Source organism: Oncorhynchus masou, chromosome 6, assembly GCF_036934945.1.
Source record: "Oncorhynchus masou masou isolate Uvic2021 chromosome 6, UVic_Omas_1.1, whole genome shotgun sequence".
NCBI lineage: Eukaryota > Metazoa > Chordata > Actinopteri > Salmoniformes > Salmonidae > Oncorhynchus > Oncorhynchus masou.
Genome location: NC_088217.1, coordinates 75,929,365 through 75,949,247, shown reverse-complemented (window position 1 = coordinate 75,949,247; position 19,883 = coordinate 75,929,365). Strand labels below are relative to the sequence as shown.

At 43.3% G+C, this 19,883-nt stretch overlaps 1 protein-coding gene across 1 annotated transcript; it reads left to right on the top strand.

Annotated features, from left to right (window-relative positions):
- The first annotated feature begins 11,262 nt into the window (after positions 1 to 11,262).
- Positions 11,263 to 19,443, top strand: LOC135542646 (obg-like ATPase 1). The gene is made up of 11 exons (XM_064969762.1): positions 11,263 to 11,371; positions 12,118 to 12,215; positions 14,760 to 14,903; positions 15,106 to 15,233; positions 15,499 to 15,674; positions 15,921 to 16,001; positions 16,114 to 16,211; positions 16,523 to 16,663; positions 16,752 to 16,848; positions 16,939 to 17,061; positions 18,303 to 19,443. Exons 2-11 carry the CDS (start codon positions 12,118 to 12,120, stop codon positions 18,408 to 18,410), a joined length of 1,194 nt encoding a protein of 397 aa, XP_064825834.1. The 5' UTR covers positions 11,263 to 11,371; the 3' UTR covers positions 18,411 to 19,443.
- Positions 19,444 to 19,883: the final 440 nt, after the last annotated feature.

Sequence of the window (19,883 nt, the reverse complement as noted above, 5' to 3'; positions counted from 1 at the left end):
GCTTACAAACAGTAGGCAATTAAGGTCACAGTTATGAAAACTTAAGACACGAAAGAGGCCGTTCTACGGACTCTGAAAAACACCAAAAGAAAGATGCCCAGGGTCCCTGCTCATCTGCGTGAACGGGCCTTAGGCATGCTGCAAGGAGGCATGAGGACTGCAGATGTGGCCAGGGCAATAAATTGCAATGTCCCTACTGAGACACCTAAGACAGCGCTACAGGGAGACAGGACAGACAGCTGATCATCCTCGCATTGGCAGACCACGTGTAACAACACCTGCACAGGATCAGTACATCCGAACATAACACATGTGGAAAATGTACAGGATGGCAACAACAACTGCCCGAGTTACACTAGGAACACGCAATCCCTCCATCAGTGCTCAGACTGTCTGCAATAGGCTGAGAGAGGCTGGACTGAGTGCTTGTAGGTCTGTTGTAGGGCAGGTCCTCACCAGTCATCACCGGCAACAACGTCACCTATGGGCACAAACCCACCTTTGCTGGACCAGACGGGACTGGCAAAAAGTGCTATTCTCTGACAATTGTGTCTCACCAGGGGTGATGGTCCGATTCTCATTTATCGTCGATGGAATGAACGTTACACCGAGGCCTGTACTCTGAAGCGGGATCGATTTGGAGGTGGAGGTTCCGTCATGGTCTGGGGCGGTGTGTCACAGCATCAACGGACTGAGCTTGTTGTCATTGCAGGCAATATCAATACTGTGCGTTACAGGGAAGACATACCCTTCCTGCAGGCATGACCCCCTTCCTGACATGACCCTCCAGCGTGACAATGCCACCAGCTATACTGCTCATTTTGTGCATAATTTCCTGCAAGGCAGGAATGTCAGTGTTCTGCCATGGCCAGCGAATTGCCCGTATCTCAATCCCATTGAGCACGTCTGGGACCTGTTGGATCGGAGGGTGAGGGCTAGGGCCATTCCCCCCAGAAATGTCTGGGAACTTGCAGGTGCCTTGGTGGAAGAGTGGAGTAACATCTCACAGCAAGAACTGGCAAATCTGGTGCAGTCCATGAGGAGGAGATGCACTGCAGTACTTAATGCAGCTGGTGGCCACACCAGATACTGACTGTTGATTTTACCCCCCCTTTGTTCAGGGACACATTATTCAATTTCTGTTAGTCACATGTCTGTGGAACTGGTTCAGTTTACGTCTCAGTTGTTGAATCTTGTTACGCTCATACAAATATTTACACATGTTTAAGTTTTCTGAAAATAAACGCAGTTGACAGTGAGAGGACGTTTCTTTTTTTGTTGAGTTTATTAACATTTCATGCAATTGTACTTAATTTTACATATTAGCGGGATGTTTTTTTAATACCACAGAAATAAGGTAAGAATGGACAGAGAGATGGCCATATGTATTCATTGTATCGTATTTTTCCAATGCCAAATAAGAATTTGCAACAAAACTGTCCCAATTTGAATTATTTGCAATCTGAGACGTCATTAGGCATCTGAGCATGGTACTTTCAAAAGTTAGGTCTACTCTGTCCGGGGTGGAAAGGTAATCCTATCTACGCAGAAAGATGTCAACTTTAATAACTGCTGGCTACTCTTCTTCCGTGGCTTAACCCAACGAGAGAAGGTCACAAGTGTTTCCTTAAAGCTGTCTGGGTTTAAACATCTGCTATTGTACAGAAAGTAAATAGCTTAATCAATTGATCACTTCCCAATCAAAGTATTTTTTATGACTATAGAAGGCTGTAACTCAGCCTCTGAATGTCTCTGGTACACAACAATTATATTTCCATATGCATCGGAGTCAGGTCTTTTCTGTGTATCTTACATAAAGCATTGAGGACCAAAGTACTGTCACAGATTGCTGTATATAATCGGATCCATTGTATTTTCTTCAATCTTAAGCTAACAAGGGGTAGGCCTGTGCTTTGACGTTTTCATTAATACAAGGTAGGCCTATGGCATACCCTCTCATACCCACTCAATTGGATTCTTTTTTAATTTAGCCTACCTCTGTGTCAGTAGGCTGTTATTTAAAGGAAGCATGGTGGGTGGAGGAATTGACCTACAAATCTACGGATATAGCCGCCTATAGCCTAATTTCGTCTGTTAAACAGGTAAACCTACCTCTTATTTCTTAAATAGGAAGAAATAAGCTTCAACACAAAGGCCCCTTGTTATTAGTAAAGTATAATTAAAATGAAGACTGTTATGGACCTCCCGTTTTTTTTCAATTTTCACCTAGAAAGGATTGCCTGTAGCTCAGGACCTGAATCAAGGATATGCATATTATTGATACCATTTGAAAGGAAACACTTAGAAGTTTGTGGAAATGTGAAAAAAATGCACGATAATATAACACATTAGATCTGGTAAAAGATAATAAAATGAAAAAAAAACGTGTTTTTTTGTACCATCATCTTTGAAATGCAAGAGAAAGGCCATAATGTATTATTCCAGCCCAGGTGTCATTTAGATTTTGGCCAGTAGATGGCAGCAGTGTATGTGCAAAGTTTTAGACTGATCAAATGAACCATTGCATTTCTGTTCAAAATGTGCCTAATTGGTTTATTTATACATTTTCAAGTTCATAACTGTGCACTCTCCTCAAACAATATCATGGTATTATTTCACTGTAATAACTACTGTTAATTGGAGAGTGCAGTTAGATTAACAAGAATTTAAGCTTTCTGCCAATATCAGATATGTCTATGTCTGTCACGTTCTGACCTTTATTTCCTTTGTTTTGTCTTTATTTAGTATGTTCAGGGCGTGAGTTGGGATGGGCAGTCTATGTGTGTTTTTCTAGAGTTCAGCCTAGTATGGTTCTCAATCAGAGGCAGGTGTCGTTAGTTGTCTCTGATGGAGAATCATACTTAGGTAGCCTGGGTTTCACTTTTGAGTTGTGGGTGTGTTTCCATATGGTACGGTTTCGATTTCGTTCGTTTCATGTTTATTGTTTTGTAGTGTTCAGTTTATGTCTGTAAATAAACGTTATGGACACTTACCACGCTGTGCATTGGTCCTCCGATCCTTCTCGCTTCTCCTCCTCAGAAGAGGAGGAAGAATGCCTTTACAATCCCTGGAAAATGTTGTTACTTACAACCTCATGCTAATCGCATTAGCCCTTGTTAGCTCAACCATCCCACGGGGGACCCACCAATCCTGTACAGGTGAAGATGAATTAGATGTGGTAGATTAATTATGCCCACTCGAATTTGCCTACTTTCAGCACCATGAGCTGTCCATTTCCAATTGATTGTGCTGCAGCTGCTGCCTCAAATTTCAGCACCACAACGAAAGTTACTCGAATCTGGCTTATTGTGAGGTCAATAACTCAGATAAATACATCAAGAGCAAGAAACATTGTTTTTAATCAAATAAATTATAATTATATCATGCTATCAACCTCCGGTCCTCCTGATCTTCAACGCTCTCCTTCTCAAACGGAACAGAACATAGGCTTATTTTTGGGAAGAAGCCTTTGAATCTCCTCCTAAACTGCCACTGTAGGCATACACAACACAGCTATTGTCTAGGCAGCACACAAAAAAGTTTTTGATCAGCAAGAACTGAGCAGGCCGGGGCTCAGTGTTGGAACATCCATTGCAGTGTGTAATGCAGCCTAGTTTAATTTACACCATCAATACATAGCCTAATAAGCAACTCATTCCAAAACACTGAGAAATATAAAAAAAACATCCATTACATATTAGATGACCATCCCCTGGTCAAGATTTTTTTTTTAATGATATATACTAAACCCTCCCCTTGACTGAAATTGAAAAAGCATGACCCTTTCCATTTTCCTCCAGGTACCAATTATGTACATTTAGATCCATCCGTAATGGGAGTTTGAATTTGAGCTTCCTGGTGTAACGTCTTTCTTTAGGTGAAGGAGAGTTGGACCAAAATGCCGCGTGGCTATTTAGATTCATGTTTTATTGAAACAAGGAACACGAATCACTACAAAAAAACAAAACAGCCTATACTGGTGAAAACTAACACAGGAACAAGGACAATCACCCACGACACACTCAAAGAATATGGCTGCCTAAATATGGTTCCCAATCAGAGACAACGATAAACACCAGTCTCTTTTTGAGAACCACTTCAGACAGCCATAGACTAAGCTAGAAAACCCCACTAAGCCACAATCCCTCCCAATACCTATGAAAAACCCCAAGACAAAACACACCACATACCAAAACCCATGTCACACCCTGGCCTGACCAAATAAATAAAGAAAACACAAAATACTAAGACCAGAGCGTGACACCTGGGCCTTGGCTAGGAGACAAGTCATACTCGGTCGACATCTCAGATACTGATTCAGCTGTACTGGTTAATTTAGCCATTTAAAGTTTAAAACAAGCTACCTTATATTCATTTATTTTTACTGAAACAGTGCATGGATGTTAACTTCTATCTCATCTGAGGTTAAGATAAAATACTGAGAAGGTTTAAATACAAGGCATTGTATTAACTAGTATGAATATTTTAAATACAGAGGATGTATTTACAGTACTTTCTATTATTTTACAGCATCTGACTGTATTTTTCATGTTTTGAAGAGGCTCGAATGTTATGGTCCCAAAGAACGTCTGGAAGGCGGCCATGCAACCAGGCCAACAGTTTCACTACGATAGCAAGAGTGCTGCGGTTGGGTGCTTTAGATGTTGACACATTGCTGAAAAGCACCCTGAAAAGTATGTACAGATATTGAATAGACCATTGAATTACAATTACCAGAAGAGGCATAGTTCCTTAACCATGTATATAAAAGGTGAACAGCTTTGGGGGTGAGGGGGGAGATTTCTCAGGCTCAATATAATTCTGTCTCCAAGTTCAAAGAAAATCTTTGGGCTATTTTTGTGGGGTCTTCATCTCAGAATGCACATACAAGGATAACAGGCGTTGTGAAAAGAGAATACTTGCTGTTCACCCAAACCAACACTGTTTCTAATGGGAATGTCTGTTTTACTCATTTTAATTATACTGAACAAAAATATAAACGCAACATGTAAAGTGTTGGTACCATGCTTCATGAGCTGAAATAAAAAATCCCAGAAATGTTCCATATGGAGAAAAAAAAGTGTTTATCTCATTTTGTTCACAAATTTGTTTACATCCCTGTTAGTGAACATTTCTCCTTTGCCAAGATAATCCAACTGACATGTGTGACACATCAAGAAGCTGATTAAACAGCACGATCATTACACAGGTGCACCTTGTCCTGGGGACAATAAAAGGCCACTATAAAATGTGCAGTTTTGTCACACAACACAATGCCACAGATGTCTCAAGTTTTGAGAGAGCCTGCAATTGGCATGCTGACTGCAGGAATGTCCACCAGAGCTGTTGCCATATAATTGAATGTTAATTTCTCTACCATAAGCCGCCTCCAACGTCATTTTAGAGAATTTGTCAGAACCTCCAACAGGCCTCACAACCGTAGACCATGTGTATGGTGTTATGTGGGCAAGCGGTTTGCTGACGTCAACGTTCAACATTGTGAATAGAGTGTCACATGGTGGCGGTGGGGTTATGATATGAGCAGGCATAAACTATGGACAACAAACACAATTGCATTTTATTGATGACAATTTGAATGCACGGAGATATCCTGATGGGATTCTGAGGCCCATTGTCGTGCCATTCATCACCATCACCTCATGCTTCAGCATGATGATGCCCGACCCCATGTCCCAAGGATCTGTACACAATTCCTGGAAGCTTAAAATGTCCCATTTCTTCCATGGCCTGCATACTCAGCAGACATGTCACCCATTGTGCACGTTTGGGATGCTCTGGATCTATGTGTACAACAGTGTGTTCAAGTTCCTGCCAATATCCAGCAACTTTGCACAGAAATTGAAGAGGAGTGGGACAACATTCCACAGGCCACAATCAACAGCCTGATCAAATCAATGTAAAGGAAATGTATCGCCCTGCATCAAATCAAATCAAATCAAACTTTATTTGTCACATGCGCCGAATACAACAAGTATAGACTTTACCGTGAAATGCTTACTTACAAGCCCTTAAGCAACAGTGTAGTTCAAGAGGAAGAAAACATTTGCCAAGTAGACCAAAATAAAAAGTAACAAAATAAGAATTACAATAACAAGGCTATATACAGTACAGGGGGCACTGGTACCGAGTCAGTGTGCGGGGTACAGGCTAGTTGAGGTAATCTGTACATATAGGTGGGGGCGAAGTGGCAATGCATAGTTAACAAACAAACAGCGAGTATCAGCAGTGTACAAAATGTGTGGGGGGGTGGGGTCAATGTAAATTGTCCGGTGGCGATTTTATGAATTGTTCAGCAGTCTTATGGCTTGGGGGTAGAAGCTGTTGAGGAGCCTTTTGGTACTAGACTTGGCGCTCCGGTACTGCTTGCCGTGCGGTAGCAGAGAAAACAGTCTATAACTTGGGTGACTGGAGTCTCTGACTATTTTATCGGCTTTCCTCTGACACCGCCTATTATATAGGACCTGCATGGCAGGAAGCTTGGCCCCAATAATGTACTGGGCTGTTCGCACTACCCTCTGTAGCACCTTACGGTCAGATGCCGAGCAATTGCCATACCAGGCAGTGATGCAACCGGTCAGGATGCTCTCGATGGTGCAGCTGTAGAACCTTTTGAGGATCTGGGAACCCATGACAAATCTTTTCAGCCTCCTGAGGGGGAAAAGGTTTTGTGGTGCCCTCTTCATGACTGTATTGGTATGTTTGGACCATGATAGTTCGTTGGTGATGTGGACACCAAGGAAATGAACAATCAACCCGCTCCACTAGAGCCCCGCCGGTGTTAATGGGGGCCTATGCGGCCCACCTTTTCCTGTAGTCCACGATCAGCTTCTTTGTCTTGCTCACATTTAGGGAGAGTTTGTTGTCCTGGCACCACACTGACAGTTCTCTGACCTCCTCCCTATAGGCTGTTGTCGTTGATCAGGGCTACCACTGTTGTGTCGTCAGCAAACTTAATGATGGTGTTGGAGTCGTGTTTGGCCACGCAGTCGTGGGTGAACAGGGAATACAGGAGGGGACTAAGTACACACCCCTGTGGGGCCCCAGTGTTAAGGATCAGCGTGGCAGACATGTTGTTGCCTTCCCCTACTACCTGGGAGCGGCCCATCAGGAAGTCCAGGATCCAGTTGCAGAGGGAAGTGTTTAGTCCCAGAGTCCTTAGCTTAGTGATGAGCTTCGTGGGCACTATGGTGTTGAATGCTGAGCTGTAGTCAATGAACAGAATTCTCACATCGGTGTTCCTTTTGTCCAGGTAAGAAAGGGCAGTGTGGTGTGCGATTGCATCATCTGTGGATCTGTTGGGATGGTATGCAAATTGTAGGGGTCTAGGGTGTCCGGGAGGATGCTGTTGATGTGAGTCATGAACAGACTTTCAAAGCCCTTCATGGCTACCGACGTGAGTGACATGGGGCGGTAATCATTTAGGCAAGTTATGGTGGTCTGCTTGAAACAGGTAGGTATTACAGACTCAGTCAGTGAGAGGTTGAAAATGTCAGTGAAGACACTTGCTAGTTGGTCAGCGCATGCTCGCAGTACACGTCCTGGTAATCCATCTGGCCCAGCAGCTTTGTGAATGTTGCAGTGTTTAAAGGTTTTGTTCTCAACAGCATTATCACACAGTCATCCATAACAGCTGGTGCTCTCGTGCATGCTTCAGTGTTGCTTGCCTCAAAGCGAGCACAAAAGGCATTTAGCTTGTCTGGTAGGTTAGCGTCACTGGGCAGCTCGTGTCTGGGTTTCCCTTTGTAGTCCGTAATAGTTTTCAAGCCCTGCCACGTCCGACAAGCGCCAGAGCTGGTGTAGTAGGATTCAATCTTAATCCTGTATTGACGCTTTGCTTGTTTGATGGTTTGTCTGAGGGCATAGCAACATTTCTTATAAGCGTCCAGATTAGTCTCCCGCTCCTTGAAAGCGGCAGCTCTAGCCTTTAGCTCGATGCAGATGTTGCCTGTAATCCATGGCTTCTGGTTGGGATATGTACGTACAGTCACTGTGGGGACAACGTCATTGATGCACTTATTGATGTAGCCGATGACTGAGGTGGTGTATTCCTTAATGCCATTGGATGAATCCCGGGAACATATTCCAGTCTGTGCTAGCAAAACCGTCATGTAGTGTAGCATCCGTGCCATCTGACCACATGAGGTCACACCAGATACGGACTGTTTTTCTGGTCCCCACCTCAGCCTTTTTTAAAGGTATCTGTGACCAACAGGAAGCACTGTGGTCCTCCTGTAACCTGCTGGTAGGGAAAAGCGTAGAGACCACCCCCCAGGCAGTGGCCATGGTAGCCACGGAAGCCCTGGGGTGGTACGGAAGGAAGGGGGCCTCGACCCCAGGTGAAGGGTCCCCCACAACACCCTAGGTCCCGGCGGCCACGCCTGACAGCGCTGCAGCGCCTAGGGCGATGCGCCTAGGGGAGGGATCTCCTCTGGGCCCCGAAGGACGGGAAGGTAATTTTTCAGAGGAGCAGGATGAGGCGAGTTTGATAAGGACTCACCCCGCTCCTGTACAAGGGACCGAAGACAGCTTTTTAACAAAGTGACTTTATAACATGTTTTTCATGTCTTAAAAATGTTTTACCTTTGTTAGATCATTAGTACACAATTTAAACGGCATTTACAGATTTGATGTTTACAAGGAAAGTACTTTTTATTCATGGTTGTTTTCATTGATTTTAACAACATTTACTTTTTAACAAATTGAAATGTAACTTTCAAATGCTGTGTTTTATGTTGTGTTGCCGTTTTTATGTGTATTAAATGATGTAAAAAAAAATGTATGAGCTGTTTTTAAAGGAAATGTGTGGCGTGGCGAGAATCTGTCTCCTCGCCACGCGCTCTCACCACTGGTGTCCCCCAGGGCTCTGTTCTAGGCCCTCTCCTATTCTCGCTATACACCAAGTCACTTGGCTCTGTCATAACCTCACATGGTCTCTCCTATCATTGCTATGCAGACGACACACAATTAATCTTCTCCTTTCCCCCTTCTGATGACCAGGTGGCGAATCGCATCTCTGCATGTCTGGCAGACATATCAGTGTGGATGACGGATCACCACCTCAAGCTGAACCTCGGCAAGACGGAGCTGCTCTTCCTCCCGGGGAAGGACTGCCCGTTCCATGATCTCGCCATCACGGTTGACAACTCCATTGTGTCCTCCTCCCAGAGCGCTAAGAACCTTGGCGTGATCCTGGACAACACCCTGTCGTTCTCAACCAACATCATGGCGGTGGCCCGTTCCTGTAGGTTCATGCTCTACAACATCCGCAGAGTACGACCCTGCCTCACACAGGAAGCGGCGCAGGTCCTAATCCAGGCACTTGTCATCTCCCGTCTGGATTACTGCAACTCGCTGTTGGCTGGGCTCCCTGCCTGTGCCATTAAACCCCTACAACTCATCCAGAACGCCGCAGCCCGTCTGGTGTTCAACCTTCCCAAGTTCTCTCACGTCACCCCGCTCCTCCGCTCTCTCCACTGGCTTCCAGTTGAAGCTCGCATCCGCTACAAGACCATGGTGCTTGCCTACGGAGCTGTGAGGGGAACGGCACCGCAGTACCTCCAGGCTCTGATCAGGCCCTACACCCAAGCAAGGGCACTGCGTTCATCCACCTCTGGCCTGCTCGCCTCCCTACCACTGAGGAAGTACAGTTCCCGCTCAGCCCAGTCAAAACTGTTCGCTGCTCTGGCCCCCCAATGGTGGAACAAACTCCCTCACGACGCCAGGACAGCGGAGTCAATCACCACCTTCCGGAGACACCTGAAACCCCACCTCTTCAAGGAATACCTAGGATAGGATAAGTAATCCCCCCCTTAATGATTTAGATGCACTATTGTAAAGTGGCTGTTCCACTGGATGTCAGAAGGTGAATTCACCAATTTGTAAGTCGCTCTGGATAAGAGTGTCTGCTAAATGACTTAAATGAAATGAAATGAAAATTAAAAAAAATGTGTGACCAACAGATGCATTTTGTTATCCCAGTCATGAAATCCATAGATTAGGGCACAATTCATTTATTTCATTTGACTGATTTCCTCATATGACCTGTAACTCAGTAAAATATTTGAAATTGTTGCATGTTGCGTTTATATTTTTGTTCAATATAGTAAACTTGAAGACAAAAAGGGAAGCATGATGTAAAATGCGAACCTGGTATTCCAACTGATTTCAGGCTACTAAAGCCAATAATTTTCCGCTGCGCAACGGAGTTCTGATAAACAGTGGAGATAGAAAATGTCAATACGATAATCACACGGTGCTATTTATCGTTGACCAGCAGATGTCCCTAATGTTCATTGTGAACAGATAATGACGCTCAGATGTATGAACCGTTTTTAGGCGCCGAAACCTTCAGAAAGCCTTGTCAGATATATGTTTATTTATTTGCCCTTTTGTAATGTAACTATTTGCACATCGTTACAACAGTGTACATAGCCATAATATGACAGTTTAAATGTCTTTATTCCTTTTAAAATTGTGTGACTGTTTACTGTTCATGTTTTGTTTATTTCACTTGCTTTGGCAATGTAAACATTTGTTTCCTATGCCAATAAAGTCTTTAGAATTTAATTTAATATTAGAGAAAGGAAGAGGTAGGAATGTCATTGGTCAATTAATGGAAGAACGGTTAACGCCCAACCCAGCAGACTGTTGACCAATCGCGTTCACGTTGTCATCCTACGTCAAGCGGTTGCTTAGCTAATGTTGGGTTTCTTAGCTAGCGCCATTTCCTCCCATTTCCCCATCTCCTCAAAAGGATAAATTCAATTCAAAGGGCTTTATTGGCATGGGAAACATGTTTACGTTGCCAAAGCAAGTTAAATAGACGAGGTATATCTGGCCTCGTTTGGGTGTCAATGGTGGAAACCGCTCAGGGTGATCTTCTTCTTCGTTGGAGTTTAACGGCGGTTGGCATCCAGTATTACATTGCATTACCGCCACGGCGCAAACGTGCAGTGCTTTACGTGTTTTCGCTCTACGTGTTATAAGGTTTCGTCCAATGAGAATGCTGAGACACAATACACTTCCGATATGCTGTCTCTTTTCTAGGGTTTCATTATATAGCACAGCCACAAAGTCAAAATTGGCCATATTGTAAAAAAAAAAGAATGAAAACAAAAAATTTATTTTTGGTCTTAATTTAAGTTTCGGCATAAGGTTAACCACACTGCGAAGGTTAGGTTGAAAATCACATTTTAAGGAAATTAATTTAACAATTAGGAGGGGTTCTGACTTCGTGGCTGTGGGAACTAGTGACGACCCTTTCCTAGTTTCGCTAGATGTGGAGCAGTGTGAACATATTCCAACCAAATCTATTTTCGTAGATAGCCGAACAAAAATAAACCGAATCAAGGTGATATGAACATATAGCTCGTTAAAGACATGCTTGTTTGGTTATATATTCGCCCTTGCGATATGTTTCGTTTTATTTTAATAAACAATAACGTTACTTGACATAGCTAGCTAGTTGTTTAGCTAGCATGCTGACAAGCAGAATGAATGGGACCGTTCCTTACTAGCTAGCTAGCTTCTCCACATGTGTTTTAGCCTGTTAGCTGTCTTCCAGCTATGCAGTTGGTTAGCTGTGCCAACTGGCAAGTCTGTCTTTTCAAATTAGGTTGTCGTTTGTGTCAACTTGAGTAGCTAGTAGCCGTTGAGTCAGCGATATGAAACCGGGAAGTTATCCGAGATAAATAACTGTCAGCTAGGTAACAATTTTTTGACAAGTCATCTCAGGGTATATATTGCTGTCTGTATTCTTTGCCAGCAGTATTCCAGACGCAACTACACACGATGTGGTCTAATTCAAGGCAACTGTGTGGCATTGCAAAACCAGCCTTGCATGTTACGCGAACCCAGCCTTGGTAGTGTAGTAAACCATTGTAATCAGTACAAAAACTAGTGACATGTCGTTGTCAGAGTAAAAGGGAACAATATGGACACGGTTTCTGAAATTGACCCCTGGGGTGTGAGAGCTGAGTCTGATAGAGTTGTCAGCCATGTAAAAATGTAATGTTGATATTAAGCATAATTTAGTTGTTTGGTTCAAGAGCATGAAGTGTTTAATTTCTGTTTCTAAATGTTTGGTTGCTGTTGCAGATGCCTCCAAAGAAGGGAGAAGGACCAAAACAACCACCGCTGATTGGACGCTTTGGGACTTCTTTGAAGATTGGGATTGTGGGATTGCCGAATGTTGGGTATGGACATGACTACAATTTAGTAGTTTCCCGTAGTTGTAAAGGTAGGGCGTTGTTGAATCATTAGCACAATTCACACTATAGAGCCAACTAGGATTGCACATTTTGGGGCATATTCAGAGATGGAGACTTTCTGTGGGAAAATCAAATCAAACTTTATTTGCTACATGCCGAAAACAACATGTGTAGACTTTACCGTGAAATACTTACTTACAAGCCCTTAACCAACAGTGTTGTTCAAGAAGAAATTATTTACCAAGTATGCAAAAAAAAGTTATAATAAAAGTAACACAATAAGAATTACAATAACAAGGCTATATACAGGGTGCTCCAGCTATATACAGAGGGCACCAAGTCAGTGTGTGGGGGTACAGGCTAGTTGAGGTAATCTGTACATGTAGGTTGTGGTAAAGTGACTATGCATAGGTAACAAACAAACAGCGAGTAGCTGTTGAGGAGCCTTTTGGTCCTTGACTTGGTGTTCCGGTACCGCTTTTAGTGCGGTAGCAGAGAAAAGTCTATATCTTGGGTGACTGGAGTCTCTGACAATTTTCTGTCCTTTCTCTGACACCGCCTATTATATAGGTCCTGGATGGCAGGAAGCTTGGCCCCAGTGATGTACTGGGCTGTTCACACTACCCTCTGTAGCACCTTACTGTCAGATGCCGAGCAGTTGACATACCAGGCGGTGATGCAACCGGTCAGGATGCTCTCGATGGTGCAGCCTCACAAGGATCTGGGTACCCATGACAAATCTTTTCAGTCTCCTGAGGGGGAAAAGGTTATGTGGTGCCTTCTTCACCACTGTCTTGGTGTGTTTGGACCATGATAGTTTGTTGGTGATGTGGCCACTAAGGAACTTAATTCTCAACCCGCCCACCGTTTCCTGTAGTCCACGATCAGCTCCTTTGTCTTGCTCACATTTAGGGAGAGTTTGTTGTCCTGGCACCACACTGACAGTTCTCTGACCACCTCCCTGTAGGCTGTTGTCATTGATCAGGCCTACCACTGTTGTGTCGTCAGCAAACTTAATGATGGTGTTCGAGTCGTGTTTGGCCACGCAGTCGGTAGTAAACAGGGAATACATGAGGGTACTAAGTAGGGGAATTAACGGAAATGTATGCAAATTAATATTAATACCATTTAAATGTAGATGTTTTTTGCATTGGATATATTTACCATATCATATGGAGACAGAAACATAAACCCTTTAACTTATCATAAGTAGACATCATTGCAAGTGATTAAATCCTTCCAATAGAAATAAAATAAACAATTTAGTTATGAATTGAACTTTAATTAAATGAGTTGACTCTTCACATGGAATGATTTCACTGAACAACAAAAGGGAATATTGAATTATCCCCAATGATCCATCGCATTTCCCAAAAACATTTTCAACATACATCTGTAAAATTATAGTCTAGAAACTAAAGCTTTGGTTGTCTTCCTCGCAGGCTTCCATGTCTTCTCCCTGGACCTCCTCAATGTCCACCTCTTGAACATCAGACTCTGAGGCCTCATCTTCACTGTCACTTTCCAACCTTGTTGAGGTTGGCTCGTTGTCAGGCTCAAAAAGCCTCAAAATTGCCCCGATGGCCACCAATTTTTCAACCCTTGTGTTGGTCTGTTGGTCTGTTGGCCTGTTGCGTGCTTTTACATTTTTTTATTTAATTTAATTATTTAACCAGGTAGGCCAGTTGAGAACAAGTTGTCATTTACAACTGCGACCTGGCCAAGATAAAGCAAAGCAGTGCAACACAAACAACAACAGAGTTATACATGAAATAAACAAACGTACAGTCAATAACACAATAGAGAAGTCTATATAGTGTGTGCAAATTAAGTAAGGAGGTAAGGCAATAAATAGGCCATAGTGGTGAAATAATTACAATTTAGCAATTAAACACTGGAGAGAGAGATGTGCAGAAGTTGAATGTGTAAGTAGAGGTACTGGGCTGCAAAGACGCAAAACAAATAACAGTATGGGGATGATATGATGATATAGCTTAAAGCTAGTGAGGGAGATATGAGTCTCCAGCTTCAGTGATTTTTGCAGTTCGTTCCAGTCATTGGCAGCAGAGAACTGGAAGGAAAGGCGGCCAAAGAGGAATTGGTTTTGGGGGTGACCAGTGAAATATACCTGCTGGAGTGTGTGCTACAGGTGGGTGCTGCTATGGTGACCAGTGAGCTGAGATAAGGCGGGGCTTTACCTAGCAAAGACTTATAGATGACCTGGAGCCATTGGCTTTGGCTCCAGGTCATGTAGTTAAATGATGATGTAGTTCAAATTCCCAGGCTTAACTTCCCATGGACAATTTCCGGAAAAACTCCGGAAATTTAAAGGAAAGTTTCTGACCCTTTGCAACCCTAGGGCCAACCCAACCTGTACTGTTCTGGCTTTCCAGCAACTGTGGTGGCTGCATGTCACTACAGTGCAATTCAAACAAATGTATCTGCTTTTGTTGTTCAGTAGACCCTACCATGCAGATGTCTTGGGCTGTAGAATAGTGACAGACTTTGTATCGTAATTTTTGTCTACAGGAAGTCAACATTCTTCAATGTGCTGACCAAGAGCCAGGCCGCAGCAGAGAATTTTCCCTTCTGCACCATCGACCCCAACGAGAGCAGAGTACCCATCCCTGACGAACGCTATGACTACCTCTGCACCTTCCACAAGCCCCTCAGGTAGAATGTTGCAACTACCTCTGCACCTTCCACAAGCCCCTCAGGTAGGGTTGTATGTGTGTGAGCAGAGTGCCCATTCATGTAGAACGTTACAACTACTTCTGCACCTTCCACAAGCCTTGGAAATGTGTGTATGAGTAAACACTCTGTACATCAAGTTTGTGTGTGTGTGTAACTTCTCCGTCTCTTTCTCATTGGACAGTAAAGTCCCAGCGTTTCTGAATGTGGTGGACATAGCTGGGCTGGTGAAAGGTGCTCACGCTGGACAAGGACTGGGCAACGCCTTCCTGTCTCACATTAGTGCCTGCGACGGCATCTTCCACATGACACGTGAGTTTAACACACACTCGCAGAAACACACTCACACACATGCACTCAATCACACACTGTAATCCTGGTGTACATTTCGCATTAAAACCGCAAGCATGGGAAGCCTCCATTCTAATCAATGGGGCACTCACACCTACTCGATGCTAGCACAGTTCAGATGTGCATGCACAACAACAACAATATACTCAATTCCTATTTTATCAGCTTTGTGAAGTCTAGCACCATGGCGTAACCTGGACATAATGGACTGTTTCTGTGTGTGTAGGTGCGTTTGAGGATGAGGACATCATCCATGTGGAGGGTAATGTGGACCCAGTGAGGGACATTGAGATAATCCATGAGGAGCTACGCCTGAAAGATGAGGAGTCTCTTGGACCAATCATAGATAAGTTGGAGAAAACCGCTGTCAGAGGAGGAGACAAGAAACTCAAACCTGAATACGTGAGTAGTGTGTGTGTGGGGTGGTTGATGAGTGAGTGCCCTATTGGGTCTGAGACTGAGGTCTGAAGCTGTGTGAGTGGGCTTGATTCAAGCGCTTGAAACACTTTTCCATGCCCTCTCATAGATCTTTTGAGACCCACAGGCGTGGGAGGAGAAGGGGCCACAGATAAAATCAGAATTCAGCATTTGTTTACTCATGTTCTCTCCTTTCATTCCCTTCTCTCGTTCCCTTCTTCCCTCACTCAGGACATTATGTTGAAGGTAAAGAACTGGATTTCAGAGGAGAAGAAACATGTCCGCTTCTACAATGACTGGAACGAGAAGGAGGTAAGGACTACGTGTGTGTGCTCACAAAAGAGAGGGAGCAGAGTACCATTAGTTGCAGGGGCCTGTATACCAGAACACGCACATAACCCAGTGTGTGTGTGTGTTTATGCAGATAGATGTGCTGAACAAATACCTGTTCCTCACGTCCAAGCCCATGATCTACCTGGTCAACCTCTCAGAGAAGGACTACATCAGGAAAAAGAACAAGTGGTCAGTGGGTTCTCTTTCTTAATTCCTTATTCCTGCTTTCTAAATCTTACGTGATTTGGGTTGTGATGCCTGGCAACCATTATCTGAGGAGCTGAAATGCTACTTGTTGAGGGTCTGAACTTTACTTGCAGTAGGGGTTTATTTTGTGCAAAATAAACACTGACAGTTTTGTATGTGCAGAAAACCCTGACTGTTTGGTTTATTAAAGAGTAACTTCAGTCAAAAATCAACATTATGTTTTTAATGTAGAGGATCTTTTCTCTATGTATATACATAGGATTGTTTTCTCTTAAATATGCATTCTCTCCCAGGCTGATTAAGATTAAGGAATGGGTCGATGCCCATGACCCAGGGGCTATGGTCATACCAGTGAGTGGAGGTCTTGAGGCCAAACTACAGGACATGACCGACGAGGAGAAGGACAAATACTGTGAGGAGGCGAAGACTCAGAGGTACACACACGGACAGATCAAACACACAATGAACACATTTTATGATATTGCAAGCGGTTAACTTATTAACTGTGTGTGCGTATTGCAGTGTACTGACTAAGATCATTAAGACGGGCTATGCAGCTCTGCAGTTGGAATATTTCTTCACAGCGGGACCAGACGAGGTTAGAGCGTGGACTGTCAGGGTAAGAGACACAGTTTTGTTATCTCTCTCCCACAATGAGGTGTGGGTGTGACTATCACAGCGTTATGTATTACTCCTCTCTGTCCTACAGAAAGGCAGCAAGGCGCCCCAGGCGGCAGGGAAGATCCACACTGACTTTGAGAAAGGTTTCATCATGGCAGAAGTCATGAAGTTCCAGGACTTCAAAGAAGAGGGCACCGAGAATGCTGTCAAGGTGTGTGTGATGGCATGCCATAAGTACTTGTCAAAAGTTTTTTTTTTGTTTAATCTTATCTGGATAAGACCATCTGATAAAGATGGCGCTGTACTGGATGGTCTCCGTTTTGCGAGCTCTGACCCAACTTTGTTATTTTGTGACTATTGCCTTTTATTTTTCCTTTATTTTCACGAAGTGTATCCGTTGTCATTTCTTATAACCGACAATAACTTTTGAACATCATATCAGCAGTTACTTAGCCCAATTCCGGCTTCAACTTCGACTCATCTGCTGTGGTCTCTTAATGTAATTCCGCCCAATTGTGCGGGTATCCAAGAGGAAATGTCGGCTTTACAGAGGGGGAATCCTGGTGGGATTAAGGCGAAAGGAAAAGCGGCCACCTCTTCCCTCTTCTGTTGGCCAATGTACAGTCACTTGATAATAAAATCAATGACATTTTGATTGCGGATTTGCTACCAACGAGTCTCTTGTAACTGCAATATTCTCTACTTTTCTGAAACATTGCTTTTTGGACAAGATACCCCCCATGGCTATCCAACTCAATGAATTCTCCATTCGCAGAGAGGACAGGACAGTAGATTCAGGAAAATTAATAGGGGGAGAGGTGTGCCTCTTCATCAACAACAAATATTATTCTGACTCGAGTGCAAGTATGCCTCCATCAACAGGGCTGCAGTGGAGCGGGTCAAGAGCTTCAAGTTCCTCAGGGTCCAAGTCACTAAGGACTTAATGGTCCACACACATGCGTAGTCGTGAAGTAGGCACCCTTGTATTTATTCTTATGCACACTCTCAGGACTCTACATACTCACACACACTGACACTCCAACGCACACTGACACTCCAACATACAACATTCACACACATTTTTAACTGACTCTATACACACTCAAATATAATATTAATTTACGCTGCTGCTACTCCATCATACATCCTATCATACATCCTGATGTCACCTTACCCATATACTTATCTCCCTCTATCGCTCCAGTTTCCCTGCACATTGTAAGTATGGTATTGGAACTGACCCTGTATATAGCTTCTTACTTTCTTGTGTTCTCATTTGTATTTGTGTTTGTTCTACCTTTATTTTTTTGTGCTATATTGATCACTGCATTGTTGGGTTTAGAGTTTGCAAGAAAGGCATTTCACTGTACTTGTGCACGGGACATTAACTTAACTTGCTAAATTACTTTGTATAATGTAAATAAAGCTTTTCTGGTTTGATTTGTCCCATAGGCTGCTGGGAAGTACAGGCAGCTGGGCAGGAACTACATCGTGGAGGACGGAGACATTATATTTTTCAAATTCAACACACCCAATGCACCCAAGGCAGCGAAGAAGTGATGGGACCAATGCGACCAGTACGATAACATAGGGTTATTGTGTCCCGGTCTCAATTTGTCCTCGAGGGCTGCAGTGTCTGTTGATTTTTCTCCCCGGTATTATGAATGAGAAGATAAGAATTAATAATTCTATGTATGGTAGGATGAAAATCGAGTGCACACTGTAACCATTGAGGTCCTGACCAGGTCCTAACGTGTTTTCTGGTCAGGTTATATTATCAGGAAAAACTCTGGGCCCAAGTCAGGACTGATCGGAACATGGAGGGACCATTATTATTTTAAGTAAAGTCGGCATCTCTGACCGTGCCTGACCAGAAACCACCAACGTGACTTTTAGCTTGGGACCCTGATTATCGTACCTACCCATACACTATTATATTAAATCTATATCTTTGCCCACCTCACACAAGACATTGCAGCCACATTGTGAATAAGAGGAAGATATAAATCACTCTTCTGACACCCCTGGCCACGTTCATAGTTGTGGAGGAGAATATTGCTTTCATTTGCTCTGGTTACAAAAGGAAAACATCAACTAGCAAGCTACTTAGCTAAACAATGGAAGGTGCACAATCCATGGCTACACAGCAAGCTGGCTAACAAGCTACCTACTCTCTAAATTAGCTTGACGTGCTAGAAATTAATAGAAGTTGAGTAAAAAGTTACTAAAATAAATGTTATCTTCTGAATCAATTTTTTTTATCATGTATTGAATGTAGAAGTTTTAGTTTAATCTCCTTCCCAAAAAACGCAATCTCAGACTTTGTCAGTGAATTAGGTTGTCTCCATGGTACCCAGACAATTTCTGCCATACAGTACATGCCTTCAAACTACCATAAAACCAATTTCATAATGCCCTTACCTAAGGAAAATGTTTGAGGGACTCTATGTAACACTCCAATTCCGCTAGGCAAGGGGAAATTATAAGTTTTGTGCAACTGGGCCCGGGCCTGACAAGCATTTTCATGGAAACGCATGTACTGCAACCACAATATGGGTCAACAATACACTCAATAAAACAAGACAACAGATTCCGTTTGTGTTCAAATGTGTCTTAATTGATGGGTGTTCATGTGCGTGTTGCACCAGAGTATGTATTTTGAAGTGGATGGGATGCTTGTAACAGGCTGGGGGAACATGCTGATAGTGCAAAATAAATGACATGCACAGTGACAGGTTCTGTGCATACTAGTCTGCGTCGTGGTTCATGCAAAAAAAAATATTCCATGTTGCAATGACTATTTCCCAGTACATACACGATCATTTTCAGCATAACTGAAGCAGTTCCTTACAAAAAGCAGAGGCTATGAGCCTCACAGAACAACGTAGCCAAAATGTTCACGATCACTGCACTTAAATATAACAGCTTAGTTTGCAATGTCAGCCAGCTAACCAAGTCGTGTAACAAGGAGAATATGCGGATACATTAATACGAAAATAAATACTGCTGCAATTACATTTGCCATTTTCCCAA